This window comes from Perognathus longimembris, chromosome 3 (genome assembly GCF_023159225.1).
Source record: "Perognathus longimembris pacificus isolate PPM17 chromosome 3, ASM2315922v1, whole genome shotgun sequence".
Taxonomy (NCBI): domain Eukaryota; kingdom Metazoa; phylum Chordata; class Mammalia; order Rodentia; family Heteromyidae; genus Perognathus; species Perognathus longimembris.
In genome coordinates this window covers 123,203,165-123,218,115 of record NC_063163.1, presented here as the reverse complement: position 1 = coordinate 123,218,115, position 14,951 = coordinate 123,203,165, and the positions used below count along the sequence as shown (strand labels likewise).

General features: G+C 42.5%; 1 protein-coding gene across 3 annotated transcripts in view; it reads left to right on the top strand.

Moving 5' to 3' along the window:
• The window catches only part of Piwil4 (piwi like RNA-mediated gene silencing 4), a 36,626-nt gene extending 33,530 nt beyond the window's left edge, over positions 1–3,096 (top strand). For all 3 annotated transcript variants that reach the window (XM_048344089.1, XM_048344088.1, XM_048344090.1), the window contains 4 exons: positions 143–296; positions 2,488–2,607; positions 2,700–2,847; positions 2,948–3,096. In XM_048344089.1, coding sequence (XP_048200046.1) covers positions 143–296; positions 2,488–2,607; positions 2,700–2,847; positions 2,948–3,064 — 539 coding nt within the window. In that variant the 3' untranslated portion in view covers positions 3,065–3,096. The remainder of the gene's footprint in view (positions 1–142; positions 297–2,487; positions 2,608–2,699; positions 2,848–2,947) is intronic.
• Positions 3,097–14,951: the final 11,855 nt, after the last annotated feature.

Genomic DNA, 14,951 nt, shown 5'->3' with positions numbered 1-14,951 from the left:
GAATTACCTGTTAGATATTAAACCAAATTAGATATTGCTCTATTTGTGTCTGAAATAGCAAAGTGTTTTTAAAACACTAAAATATGGTGTGGGAATGCTATTTTTGTTTGGCATCATTCTTTACTTACACTAGCTATTGCAGGAGCACTGGAAAAATGGTTCAAGCACAACCATGATTTGCCAGCACGGATAATCGTGTACCGTGATGGTGTCGGGGATGGCCAGCTAAAAGCAGTTCTTGAATACGAAGTCCCACAGCTGCTGAGCAGCATCAAAGACTCCAGCTCAAGTACCAGGTATTGCTCTTTCTCCGACACTCCCAATGATAGCACCTTTCCTGAAATTGTTAAGCCCCTAGTGCACAAACATGACTTTCTATGCAGTGTGCTTCTGCACTGTGACAGTATGGCTGCATGGATTTTCCCTGGGTCAAGATGGCCTCCCACAGACTGCACACAGAAGCTCGGGGGCCTGAGGTATGTCAACGAGAAAAAGGTACTCTTGGAGGCAGCTGACACAGACTCACAGAAAATCATCAGGTCTGCTGGCAAATGATGCTTATTTTAATATATATGAAAACATCTATTAATATATCTGTAAAACCCGTGGTTTCAGATTTAAGACACAAATAACACACAAGAATAAGTTATAGACATTAAGGTGCTGAGTTAGTTGTGGTGCTGAAAAGTACTGGGAGGTATGGGAACTGTGAAAGAACTCCAAGCTACAGATGGAAATCAGACCATCTTGAACACAAAGCTCCCTCATGGCATTTGCACATTCAACATTTAAGTATAGAATTTTCCTCACTGGGAATGTGAAGTGGCAAAGGCAAGAAAGATATTATAAATGCAAAATTAGGGCCAGGCTCGAGGCTCATGCCAATAATCCTAGATACTCAGGAGGCTGAGATCTAAGATTGCAGTTCAAAACCAACTTGGGCAGAAAAGTCCATGAGACTCTTATCTCCAAAAATAACTACCAGAAAACTGGAAGTGGTGCTGTGGCTCAAAGCAGTAGAGTACTAGCCTTGAACAGAAGAGTAGCTCAGGGACCCAGAGTTCAAGCCCCATGACTGACCAAAAAAATAAAAGAAAATTTAGGACAATAATCTCAGGTTCAGTGGTGCACTGAACTCTGTAACTACCATCAACCAAAGCCACAGAAGAATTGCATCTTGACCTATGCCAGTTACTGTTAGTTACTTGCTGGCCAGGTCACTGAAACTATAGCCAGATTTTTCCCACTGACTTCAGGTGAATGTGTCTCAAATGAATGATTAAAAATAAGAAATATGATATATAATTAAAGGAGGCAGAAGTAAGTTCTACAGCTGATGGAGATAAGAAATTACTTTACCAATAATATCAACCATCAATACTGAAAAGATCCAAGTGGAGCACCAGTAGTGGTTCATGCCTGTAATCCAAGCTATTCAGGGGGCTGAGATAGGAGGATAGTGGTTCAAAGCTCTATCCCAGGCAGGAATGTCCATGAGATTCCTATCTCCAATTAACTAGCAAAAAGCCAAGTGTCTTGAGCTGTGGCTCAAGTGATAGAGCACCAACTTCAACCAGAAAAGCTCAGAGATAGGGCCCAGGCCCTGAGTTCAAGCCCTAGGACCAACACACACACACATACACACACACACACACACACACACACACACACACAGAGAGAGAGAGGAGAGAGAGAGAGAGAGAAAGAAAGAGAGAGAGAGAGACATTCAAAATTAATTACAATGTTCAAACTGAAACTTCACATTGATCCCTGCATCCATTTGGTTCTGACTTTATGAAGTATCTTAGCACTTGGCAATTCAGCATTTAGCCAGACATGTTGGTCAAATCCGTTCACCTATAGAATGGGTTTTATATGGTCCATACAAAAGTAACAGGAACTGACAATTATTCCTTGCTACTCAGAAATAGACTTGAGAGGAAGAGTGACTACTGCTAATGGGAAAAATGTCTCCATGAATAATTCTGGAAAATCTTTCCTCAGTTCAATCAAAGCCAGGTGCTGGTGGCTCGTGCATGGAATCCTAGCTAACCACAAAGCTGAGATCAGAGAATTGGGGTTCAAAGCCAGCCAGAAGCACAACACTGGACTGGAAGAGTGACTCAAGTTGTAGAGATCTGGCCATGAGCAATAAAACCCAGACAACAGAAGGCCATGGTAGTGGCAAGAGCATGTGTACATGTATGTTCCCATGTGCGTACACACACACAAACTTGCAGTGAAAGTTCACTATTCTACTAATCATTCTTCTTGCCTTTTAAACAGGATGAATTAGCCAAATGATTTGGCACAATACCTTTTGCAACAAATGAGAACAATATATTTTGAAAGTTGCATATTTCCCTAGGGAAGGAAGCATTTTATTTTCTTTGTTTTGCAGTATTTTCTAATGAAATTTATTTATTTAACATTTAAGATTACAAAACCACATGAATTATTTTTCTGCTCCTGACTTTTTGCCCCCAGGCTGTCCGTGCTTGTGGTCAGGAAGAGGAGCATGCCCCGGTTCTTTACAGAAGTGAGTCACACCCTTCAGAACCCTCCTCTGGGCACTGTCGTGGATACAGAAGCAACACGTCCTGAGTGGTAAGGATACTGGAAAATCTGCTTTAGGAAGTATTCGTTGTGTGTTCTTAGGTTTGGGCTCATTCTATGTCATTTCATTTTGTGATCGTCAGGTACGATTTTTACCTGATTAGCCAGACTGCCAGTCGGGGAACTGTTAGCCCCACTCACTATAATGTCATCTATGATGACAACGGCTTGAAGCCTGACCACATGCAGAGACTGACATTCAAACTCTGCCATCTGTACTACAACTGGCAGGTAAGTAAGGCTGTTTACTGGTGTTGCTCAGGAGGCCGGAAACAAGTGTTTCAAAGAACAAGGCTATTTCTGAATTATCATCTTTCTTTTCCTTCCTCAGGGTCTAGTCAGTGTCCCAGCACCATGCCAGTATGCACACAAGCTGACCTGTCTGGTGGCACAAAGCATTCATAAGGAGCCAAGCCTGGAATTAGCTGATCGTCTCTTCTATCTCTGATGACATTGCCATTAGCATCACTTCATGAAAATGTAACAAGTAGTTGATAAACTTCATAAAAATCTGACCCAAAACTCAAGGCTGTCACATGGGAAAAGGTTCAAGCTAAGTTTTAACTTCTGAGGGGAAAAAACTACAAATGCCTTAATTTGAAAAAGTTATAACATAAACAAGCCATTGGCTTACACCTGTAGTCCTGGCTACTCAGGAGGCTGAGATCTGAGGACCATAGTTTGAAGTCACCCCCAGCAGGGAAGTCCTTGAGACTCTTTATCCTTAACCACCAAAAAGCCGGAAGAGCTGTAGCTCAAGGGGCTTGAACTCAGGGTCTTAGCACTGTCCCTGGCTTCCTTTTGCTCAAGGCTAGTGCTCTACCACTTGAGCCACAGTGACACTTCCAGCTTTTTGTGTGTATGTTGTGCTGAGGAATTGAACCTAGGGCTTTATGCATGCTAGGCAAGCACTCTACCACTAAGCCACATTCCCAGCATATAAACTAAGTTTTATGTTTGGAGTAAATTCTCAATGTAGCATGCAATTAAAACATACCATCACCTAAAATAATCCCACAAAATTAAATATTGTTTATTGTATGCATGAGTGATGGTAGATTAGTGAGATCTAACTTCCCTCCCTAAACTGATAGGGTATTGGACTAAGGGTATTGTACTTTCTAGGCAAGTGATCTGCCACTTGAGCTGTGTTTCCAGCTCAATAATGTTATAGACCACAATGTTATAGACCATAGTTTGGAATAGTTTGAATAAGTATTAGAAAGTAAGAAAATTTAGAACATCACACATGTTTATTGTTACTGGAATTTTAAGTTGGCATTTAAGTGAACCCTCACAGTCTAGTTTTAGCAAAAACCCAACCCACTTACTCTTGTGATGTACCTTTATTTCAGTTAACCATTTTCATTTTTCGTTATTTCAGCAACCATTCTTGGTGTTGTCCGTGATTCTTGGTTCAAACTCTTTCCTCTCGTTTCTGTATCACCATTTTCCCCTTAACAATTGTTATCCATTGTTGTTATAAATACTTGTTATTTCTTCCATCTTAAAACATAAACCATTTATATATCTAGCTACCACTCTATTTCTTTGCTCTTCTTTATAGAAACATGTCTAAAAAAATAATCTGTACCTGATGCATCCAGTTCCTATTAGAAATTTACTACATCACTGTATCAACCAGTTTGCTGGTCAGCTGTCAGTATTAGTTGTGTCTGTCACAACCTTTGATCTGTCAGGGGCAGGCTTCACCTCACCTCTGGGATAATATGTTCTCCTAGCTTGGTCACTCAGTCTTACTCTCCCTTGTTAACATATTCTCTGCTTAACCCTTCTACACCTGAGGATGAGAACATGTGTATATGCAAAAGAAATTTTCATGAAGGGAAACTTACAGTGTCAAATTCTGCTTGCAGAAGGAAGGAAACATGGAAGGCTGCAATTGGGAGAGTGGCACATCCTCTTCATGAGACAGAGGAGCCAGTCGCCAGAGGCACCAGTATAGCAGTCATTCCATCTTGTACTGAAAACATGGTTTTCAATTGAAGATGATCAAAGCACATTATACACATGTATAGAAATATCACAAAGAATCCCTTTTGTGCAATTGGTATACACTAATAAAAGAAGAAAAGGTTCTTTTCCTGTTGGAGAGTTTTGTTCAAATCTGGTAGAAATACAGTTAACCTGTGTCCATTCTAGTAAGAGTAATGATAACCTTCAAGAGAGCATGAAGCACTTTACATATGTACTTAATGTTCACAACTTATGCTTCAGACAAGAATGACCATTTTACAGATGGTCAAAATAAAGATTAAAGATGTCATACAGTTCAAAGGTGATGAGATTAATAATGTTCAAAATGGGAATTTGTTCTTATGCTTGTTTGACAGAAAAACATATGTGATAAACCACAAGACTCTACTGTCTTAATAAAAAAAAAAGGGTAAAAGTTTAAAATTTTCACCCAGATCTCTTCTATAAGGTAGGCACTATATACTATGCCTTTGAAACTAAGGTACTGCACTGATACAAGTGGTTGTCTTTGATATCCTGGGTTTCTTTTGTTGTTGTTGTTTCATTTTATGCCAGTCTTGGGTCTTGAACTCTGGGCCGGGGCACTGTCTCTGAGATGCTTTTGCTCAAGGCTCACACTCTTAACACTTGAGCCACAGCTCCATTTCCAGCTTTTCCTGAGTAGTTTATTAGATAGAGATAAGAATTTTACAGACTTTCCTGGCTGGGCTGCCTTCAAACCATGATCCTCATATCTCAGCCTCTTGAGTAGCTAGGATGACAGGTGTGAGCCACCGGTGCCAGGATCTCCTATTTCTTCTGTTGATGTTTTCTTCCTTCAAAACATAGCGTGAGGGGCTGGGCATATGGCCTAGTGGCAAGAGTGCTTGTCTCGTATACATGAAGCCCTGGGTTCAATTCCCCAGCACCACATATACAGAAAATGGCCAGAAGTGGCGCTGTGGCTCAAGTGGCAGAGTGCTAGCCTTGAGCAAAAGGAAGCCAGGGACAGTGCTCAGGCCCTGAGTCCAAGGCCCAGGACTGGCAAAAAAATAAAAATAAAAAACCCAAAAAACAAAAAACATAGCGTGATGTAGAGCAAGGCTACCTAATCAGACGACTTGTGTAAGGCTACATTTTGATTAGGGAATGTAAACCTATTACTGTTGCCTAAGATGTTTCCTTACCCTCCTAACCCACCAGGGGGCAGACCAGGACTGCCTATGAACAAGCCTGTCTAGATTTATCAGTTTAGCTTTTTGTCTGAAAGAGATAACAAAATAAATCACTGAATACATGGGATGGTTTTCTTTTCTTTTTTTCTTTTTTTTTTGCCAGTCCTGGGGCATGAACTCGGGGCCTGAGCACTGACTGCCCCTGGCTTCTTTTTGCTCAAAGCTAGCACTCTACCACTTGAGCCATAGTGCCACTTCTGGCTTTTTCTGTATATGTGGTGCTGAGGAATTGAACCCAGACTTCATGCATGCTAGGCAAGCACTTTACCACTAGGCCACATTCCCAGCCCCATGGTCCTTGCTCTTCTTCCTGTTTTGGTACCCAGGGTCATTACTTCATGTTGTAGCTACTAAACTTTTTCCTCCTGGAGCTCTTCTTAGTCTACACTTTCCCTCTGTGAAGTGGTCCATTCTCCAAAATAATTCTGCCTTTCATAAATCTACCCATGGTCCCTCTCTACCAGGGTAGCTGACATGGAAGCTGGGTTCAGGCTAGGCCTCACAGGCATGGGGTTCAGTTTCCATGAAGCCCAGCTGTGAAAGTTCCTCTTCCCAGAAGTTCTGTGAAGCCCACCAAGATCACAAATCAGACAGCCCTTTGTGTAAATGCTCAAGAGTTTGAGGACAGCTGAAAAGCAAGACTTTCTGATATCCTGAAACCCAAGATCTGCCTGTCTTTTCTGAACTGAAGACTGCCACCCCCAGCTTCATTTCTGCATTTCCAATGCCCATGTTGAAATCTGGTCTGGTAGTGCAACCATCCTGACAGGAACTACTGACAGAGTAAGTTCCAGCTACAAGGCTGTCCCAGGCTTACTTTTTTGTTAAGGCACTTTGCTTTGCCCTCTGAGATTTTTGCAATGCTTTGATGACTCAGGACAGGTGTTAATACTCCTGTAGCTCAGGAAACCAAGCTAAAAAATGTGGAAATACTTGTTCATGAGCACAGAACTGGATTCAATGCCAGATATGTCTAACTTGAAACTGTATTCCTACCTTTGTAGACCAAGGCTCTTTCCTTTCCTTTCTGCCTTCTTTTCATTTGTTAGAGCTAAGAACACAAAGAGACAGTCTTCAGGATGTGGAGCTTAATCCAAGATGATGACAGCTAGCTTTGACAGTAATGTAGACCCTGCAAAGAACTTTGGGGGTCCAGGATGTAGAACTGAGAGAACCATGCATTTTTCAAAAGGAAAGGTATCAAATACAAACACTCATAGCAATACAAATGCCTTGTAATCAGGGGAGTGGAGCAATCATAATCTAAAAAGCAGAACTTGCTTCCATTTGCCCACTTGCATTAGTTCCTACTCCAACTCAATATGAAAGACAACTAGGGCAAGGCAAACAAGATGCCAATTTCCAGGGAGGTACCTCTTTCTGGAGGCTGTTTTGAAGAGAAGCCTGCCAGCCTAGTATTGAAAGATAACTGACATTCTTTCAGGCTAACTGGGAGGTGTCTAGACCTGTCCTAGCAGCTACAGGCAAAGATCCTTGTCCCTCTGTCGCCCAGAAGAGATTGAAGTAGTTGTGTGCAGACAGATTCAACAAGGCCTTAGACAGCACTTCAAATGAGCCCCAGGCATCAAAAGGAGGGAAACTCAGAATTTCTCCTTTACTTTCCAAACAACCCCCCTGCCACACACAAACTGCCTCTCACCCCAAGCTCCCTCCCACATAGGCAACTCCTTGAAGTCCTCTGAGTATCACCCCACCCACCGTCTGGTCCCTGGGCTTGAGATGCCATCCCTATGACCTGTTCTCGTGCATAATGAAGCCTTGGAATAGCCACTGACCACCTTCATTCCTCCACCTCAGTTTCAACTTCTGTAAAATAAGGGAACATTAATACTTCCCCCTGAATATCTCACTGCCCTATTGTGATAGAAAATGAGATCATCCAAATAAAATTATTTTGCTAATTCAGAACTGGTTACACTAATGACTGTTACCATTAGCTCATTGATTTGTTAGCTTGGGCCAAGAGACTTGGGGAATGAAACAAGACAGTTTTCAGGAAATAATCCAAAGAGTAGAGAGCATGTGTTGAATAAAAATGTCCCTGACCTTTCAGCTGGGGAGTAAAGTGGGTTGCTTTACTCCCAAGGATGAATACAACATAGGATGCCTGTGGCCTCTCCCTGATGGAATGGAGATGGAATGGAAACTCCACTCTAAAGACTTTATTACCCTCTCCAGATAACAGCAAATAGAAAAGTCAAATTGGACTCTCCACCCTGTCTGGTTTACTTCTAAAAGATTATCTGCCTTCCTGCTGACATTAATTGGTCCTCAGCGTAAGTTTGATTGCTCAGCAGAAATACTATGTGGCTACAAGAGCACATTTCTCAGCTTCACAGAATGGAGCTCAAAGGGGAAGAAGCTAAGCAATGACCCGTTCCTCTCAGAAAGGCCCACCTTAACCACTGAAGCATGTAGGTAAGGCACTCATTAAAAGGGGACCTAGAAATATCAATGTCATCACTTGTGAGAACATCTTAATGAGCCATATCATTCTTAAGTTTGAGCACCAATTCAAAATGTGGCTTTCCATTAAAATCCAACACATTTCCTAAAGAAGCCAAATTTGTATACACTGTACTCAAATCAGTCATTTGTAAGTTATCCATTACTTATCCATTTGTTAGTTGTGGGATTCAGAGCAGTTTTCTCGTCACCAAATAGATTTTTTTTTTAACAAAGTACTCATTTCTTTTTTTTCTTATTTATTGTCAAAGTGATGTACAGAGAGGTTACAGTTTCATATGTTAGGCATTGGATACATTTCTTGTACTGTTTGTTACCTCCTTCCTCATTCCCCCTCCCCCTCCTCCTTTTCGTCGCCCCCCCATGAGTTGTTCAGTTGGTTTACACCAAAAAGTTTTACAAGTATTGCTTTTGTAGTCTTTTGTCTTTTTATCCTGTGTCTCTCGATTTTGATGTTTCCTTTCACTTTCCTAGTTCTAATACCAGTATATACAGTTTCCAAGGTACTCAGATAAGATACATTGATAGTGCGGGTATAACCACAGGAAGGGGATACAAGAGGATCATCAACAATAGAAGCTACGGTTTCACATGGCATGTTGAAAGTAATTACAAGAGTGATAAAACAGTCGTTTCCATAACATGGAGTTCATTTCACTTAGCATCATCTTATGTGTTCATAAGGGCATAGCTATTGGGCTCTTGTGATTCTCTGCTATGACTAGCCTAAACCTGTGCTAATTATTCCCTATGAGGGAGACCATAGAGTCCATGTTTCTTTGGGTCTGGCTCACTTCATTTAGTATAATTTTTTCCAAGTCCTTCCATTTCCTTACGAATGGGGCAATGTCATTCTTTCTGATAGAGGCAGAAAATTCCATTGTGTATATGTACCACATTTTCCTGATCCATTCGTCTACTGAGGGGCATCTGGGTTGCTTCCATATTTTAGCTATGACAAATTGTGCTGCGATGAACATTGTTGTGCTGGTGGCTTTAGTGTGTTTTTGTTTGTGGTCTTTTGGGTAGATGCTCAAAAGTGGGGCTGCTGGGTCATAGGGGAGTTCTATATTGAGCCTTCTGAGGAATCTCCATACCACTTTCCAGAGTGGCTGAATCAGTTTACATTCCCACCAACAATGAAGTAGGGTTCCCTTTTGGCCACATCCCCTCCAACATTTATTATTGTTAGTTTTCTTGATATAGGACATTCTTACTGGGGTGAGATGGAATCTCAATGTTGTCTTGGTTTGCATTTCTTTTTTGGCCAGTGATGGAGAGCACTTTTTCATATGTCTCTTGGCCATTCTCATTTCCTCATCAGAGAAGTATCTTTTTAAGTCTTTAGCCCACTTGTTGAGGGGGCTAAGTACTAATTTCTTTAGTGTTTGGGTGTGGGTGCGTGCATGTGTGTGTGTGTGTGTTGGTTTTGTTGTTCCTTTGTTTTTTACTGTTGTTGGTCATAGGGCTTGAACTCAGGGCCTGGGTGCTGTCCCTGAACACTTTTGCTCAAGGCTAGTGTTCTACCACCTGGAGCCGCAGTTCCACTTCCAGTTTTCTAGGGGTTAATTGTAGATAAGAGTATCACAGACTTTCCTGTCCTGGCTGGATTCAAGCCATGGTACTCAAATCTCAGCCTCCTGAGTATCTAGTATTACAGGGATGAGCCACCAGCACCTGGCCATTTCAGTTTTTGTGAGGAATTAATGTGCCTGACCTGTCAAAGACATTTTGTTCATTCTGAATTGCCTCACCTAAAAAGTTTATGTTCTGGAAGGAAGACTGTAATTTTTTTTTCTTTTGGCCAGTCCTGGGCCTTGGACTCAGGGCCTGAGCACTGTCCCTGGCTTCTTCCCGCTCAAGGCTAGCACTCTGCCACCTGAGCCACAGTGCCCCTTCTGGCCGTTTTCCATATATGTGGTGCTGGGGAATCAAAGAGCTTTATGTGTAGGAGGCAAGCACTCTTGCCACTAGGCCATATTCCCAGCCCGACTGTAATTTTTTGTTGAAAGGAATTAGTTCAATTCGAAATCTAGGAGTTATCCTCGACTCTACTCTCCCTTTCACTCAAGTACTACATGTAATCTCAATTATCTTTCATATCTGCTCCCTCTCCAAAGTTTACCAATTCAGACAATTACAATATACAACCTGTATTGCAATATTAGCTTCTTTATTACACCTGACAACTGGAGCATCAAAGGAGATTACCCATGTTTCTAAAAGAAGCAGAATGAGATGGTTCTAAACAGTGTGACCCAAAAATGTCCTGGTGCAGTAGCAGAGCAGGGCTTGAGGGTCACCTCAATGCCTGTGAGAGGCTGGTCATGATTGGTGTCTTGAGGGTCACCTTGATACCTCGTCAGAAGCTGGTCTTGATCCGTGTCTGTCTCCCACTTTTCCCAGGGGTTTTCTGCATGTGGTACTTCACACATGGATCAAATCAAATTATTTGCTGTTGCCTGGAAAGTTGTGTTCTCCCTTTGCATTTTCCCTCTACCTAGACTTGGGGGGAAACAGGCCAGATCTTCTAGAAGTGCTGTAAAGAGACACCATCTTAAGCCACTTAAGAGCCACTCTTGATTTTTGGAAGCAGCACTCAGAGAGTGACAGGACCAAGTTATAGGCCAAATTCTTTCTTGAAGGCGGTGCCCTAGGTGCCTGGGCTGAGTCAAGGCTGCAGTTCATTCTTTATAATTCTAGGTCTAGTTCTAGTTTGTCCCTATTTCTAGAACATTGCTCTGGTATGGCAGTGGAAGACTAGCTGCTTCCCAGATTCCCTCTTGCTTAGCACGGAAGATAATGGGAGTTCTGCTTCAGTCTCAGTTTCTTACTGATTCTTTCTGCTGGGTTTATCAGCCTGACTTCATGTTACTTCTGCATAGACAAATACTTTGAGGAAAGTATCTAATATACCCCTTTGTTGTGAACCTTCTTTTTGATATCTCTATTCCTTATTCCCTGGGTAACTCTAAACCTCATTTATGCTTAAAGCTCTACTTAGCCATGCCATCTGCCTGATTTCTTAGACTCACTCTAAACTTATTATGTGCTGACAAAGAAAGCAACATAGGATGTAATACTTGTGTAGATGAGTTGACTCCTGAGTTTCCTGGACCCCTTGTTTGGCCCCTCAAGCCCTGCCATGCAACCCTCTCAACAGGGCTATTTTAAAATCTGCTTATTCTTTTTTTTTTTGGCCAGTCGTGGGCCTTGGACTCAGGGCCTGAGCACTGTCCCTGGCTTCTTCCCGCTCAAGGCTAGCACTCTGCCACTTGAGCCACAGCGCCGCTTCTGGCCGTTTTCTGTATATGTGGTGCTGGGGAATCGAACCTAGGGCCTCGTGTATCCGAGGCAGGCACTCTTGCCACTAGGCTATATCCCCAGCCCCGAAAAATATGCTTATTCTGTTTGTCTCTAGGAGCCTTGGCTTGTTGCAAATTAGTAGGATGTAATAAACACAGCTGAAAGTAAAGTCAGTTGCTTTTCATCATCATCATTATTATTATTATATTGTTATTTTGTTGGTCATGGGACTTGAACTCAGGGCCTGGGCCCTTTCCCTGAGCTCTTTTGCTCAAGGCTAGGTTGCATTCTAAGGATCCCATGTTTAGTGGCACCCATTACAGAGACATTCTTCTCTACCACAGGACCATATTCTGACCAACCTGTTCTCCTGGGTGAGTACCATCTTCCTCTTACAAAACCCTGACCCCTTCTCCAGACTTCATGTGTTCCTACACCCTTCTCATATCCCAGCCCATCTTTTCTAGGCCCCGGGTGGTCCCACACCCTTCTTGTATCCCAGTCCACCTTCTCCAGGCCCCATGTGTTCCCACATCCCTCTTGTATCCCAGTCCATCTTCTCTTAGCCCTGTGTGTTCCCACACCCTTCTTGTATCCCAGTACATCTTCACTAGGCCCTCTGTGGTTACTCCCACTCAGCACAACACCAGAGTCTCAAATCTGAACAGGCTTTGGAATAATTTCTTTTTTTCTGGTACTGAAGCTTGAACTCAGTGTCTCCAGCTCTCGTTTGGCCTTTTTTTCTCACAACTGATGCTTTACCATTAGAGCTATGTCTCCACTTCTAGCTTTTTGCTGGTTATTGGGAGATAAAAGTTTCTTGAATTTGTCTGTGGGGCTGGCTCTAAATTAAGATTCTAAGATTTCAGCCTCTGGGGTAGCTAGGAATGTAGTCCTGAGCCCCAGGCACCCAGAAAAGCAAATTATTTTATGCATTAAATTTCTATATAAAGCCAGGTGCCAGTGGCTCACTCCTGCAATCCAAACTACTCAGGTGGCTGGGATCTGAGATTACAGTTGGAAGACAGCCTGGGCAGAAAATTTCCTCATGAGACGCTTATCTCCCTCCAATAAACTACTTAGAAAAATTGAGAAGTGGTGCTGTGGCTCAAGTGGGATAGCACTAGCCTTGAACAAAAAAGAAGCTCAGGAACAGTACACAGACCCAGAGTTTAAGCCCAAGATCGGAGATGATGATGATGATGATGATGATGATGATGATGATGATGATGATGACGACGACGATGATAACGTCCATATAAGGGTGCTGGCATGATGTAGACACGCAGCTCTGAATCAACAACCCCTAACCTTCTGCAAACTTCAGCTCCAAGAGAGTGGGGAGGTAGGTTGGACTTGCCTGGCCTTGCCTTGAATCAGATTTAAGTCCTGGACAAACCTAAACTCAGCAATACTCCCTCCCCATGCTGAAACTCGGCTGGAATAGCAACAGCATGGGAGTCAGGTACTTTTAGAAAACTATCTCCTCGGGGCATAGTGCTGAGCAACAGAAACAGGTGATGGAAACTAGGTCCAGAAAGAAAAGATGGATCAAATTCAGAAGCTGGATGCAGGAATGAGGACTGCAAATCCAGGCTGACATTGTGACCACTGTCAGTCAAGAGAAGCAGGTTAGAGCCATGCCAGCTCTCCATGGACGTTATTGCAATATAGGGAAGGGCAGAGAGGGAGTATAGAGGAAAAAACTCTGAGTTTTATTAGAGTTATACTGTGTGCTGCTTTGCATGTAGTTTTTCATTGGGAGCTTCTATAGTTTTGTGACTTTTATGGTTACAGAATGGAAGACAAAAATGTTCAGCAACTTGCCAAATGTCATAGCCATAAAGCAAAAGCAGGGATTTAAATCTTAGCATTTTTAACATGACATTTTTAACTCTTAGCACTTTCCTCTAGGCTGTTCCAGGAGAAGCATGAAGGTGCATTTAAATTTTACTTGAGACTTATAAGAATGGATCTCAAGGGGGCTGGGAATGTGACTTAGTGGTAGAATGCTTGCCTAGCATGAATGAAGTCCTGGGTTTGATTCCTCAGTATCACATAAACAGAAAAAGCCAGAAGTTAGTGCTGTGGCTCAAGTATTAGAGTGTTAGCTTTGAGCAAAAGCAGCTCAGGGACAGAGCTCATGCCATGAGTTCAAGCCCCAGGACAAGAAAGAAAGAAAGGAAGAAGGAAGGAAGGAAGAAGGAAGGAAGGAAGGAAGGAAGGAAGGAAGGAAGGAAGGAAGGAAGGAAGGAAGAAGGAAGGAAGGAAGGAAGGAAGGAAGGATCTCAAATCTTACCTCTCAAATCACCTGGGATCATATCCTAATGATTATTTGGGTAGCCATTGAAAACAACAACAACAACAACCTAACCATTGCCCAAGCATTGTCATCAAGATGTCAAGAGAGGGGCTGGGGATATAGCCTAGTGGCAAGAGTGCCTGCCTCGGATACACGAGGCCCTAGGTTCAATTCCCCAGCACCACATATACAGAAAACGGCCAGAAGCGGCGCTGTGGCTCAAGTGGCAGAGTGCTAGCCTTGAGCGGGAAGAAGCCAGGGACAGTGCTCAGGCCCTGAGTCCAAGGCCCAGGACTGGCCAAAAAAAAAAAAAAAAAAAAAAAAAAAGATGTCAAGAGGTTCTAAGTAAATCATCCTGAGATGGCAGTAGGAATAGGTGTTTCCAAGTCTTGCTGGCGGCTGTTGTATCACTTAATCAAGAGCCATGCTTTATGCTTAGAGGTGGCCAGCTCCTCTAGGCAAGCAGAGGTAGGGTGGCCATAGGAGGTTGTGCCCAATTCACCCAGGTTCTATATCTGACAGGGAAGGCACCTGGTCAGCAATGGTACATTTCCACAAAAGCTACTCTGGTTAAAGATGGTCTCTTAAAATTCTCAAGCCAAATAAAGAATTAAAACAGCATTCCCACAAGGAGAGGGTCGACAAGATGGTGACTTCACATACTTTCAGCCTAGCTGTTCTTGAAACCAGATAAAAATAGGTTGTTTGACATATTGCTCTCTTCCCATGGGGCTCTTGCTTTCTTAGGTGTGGGGAAATGCCATGGTGAACTGTATAAAGGTGACTTTTGCTGTCATTGACCTTACAGTTGAGGAAGTTCTCCCTCTGCTATTTTAATCATTATTTATACCCTCAACAGAAGTCTTGCCAATTTCTTTCTGCTAGTTACTTGGACATTTCTTAAATACCCAAATTCAAAACACCATTACTAACATTGTATTTGAATTCTGCTATCTGAATAGGAAGGGATATTTTATTGTCAAATTCTTTATGTAATGAATCTTGACACAGAAGATCTCAGAGCCTGA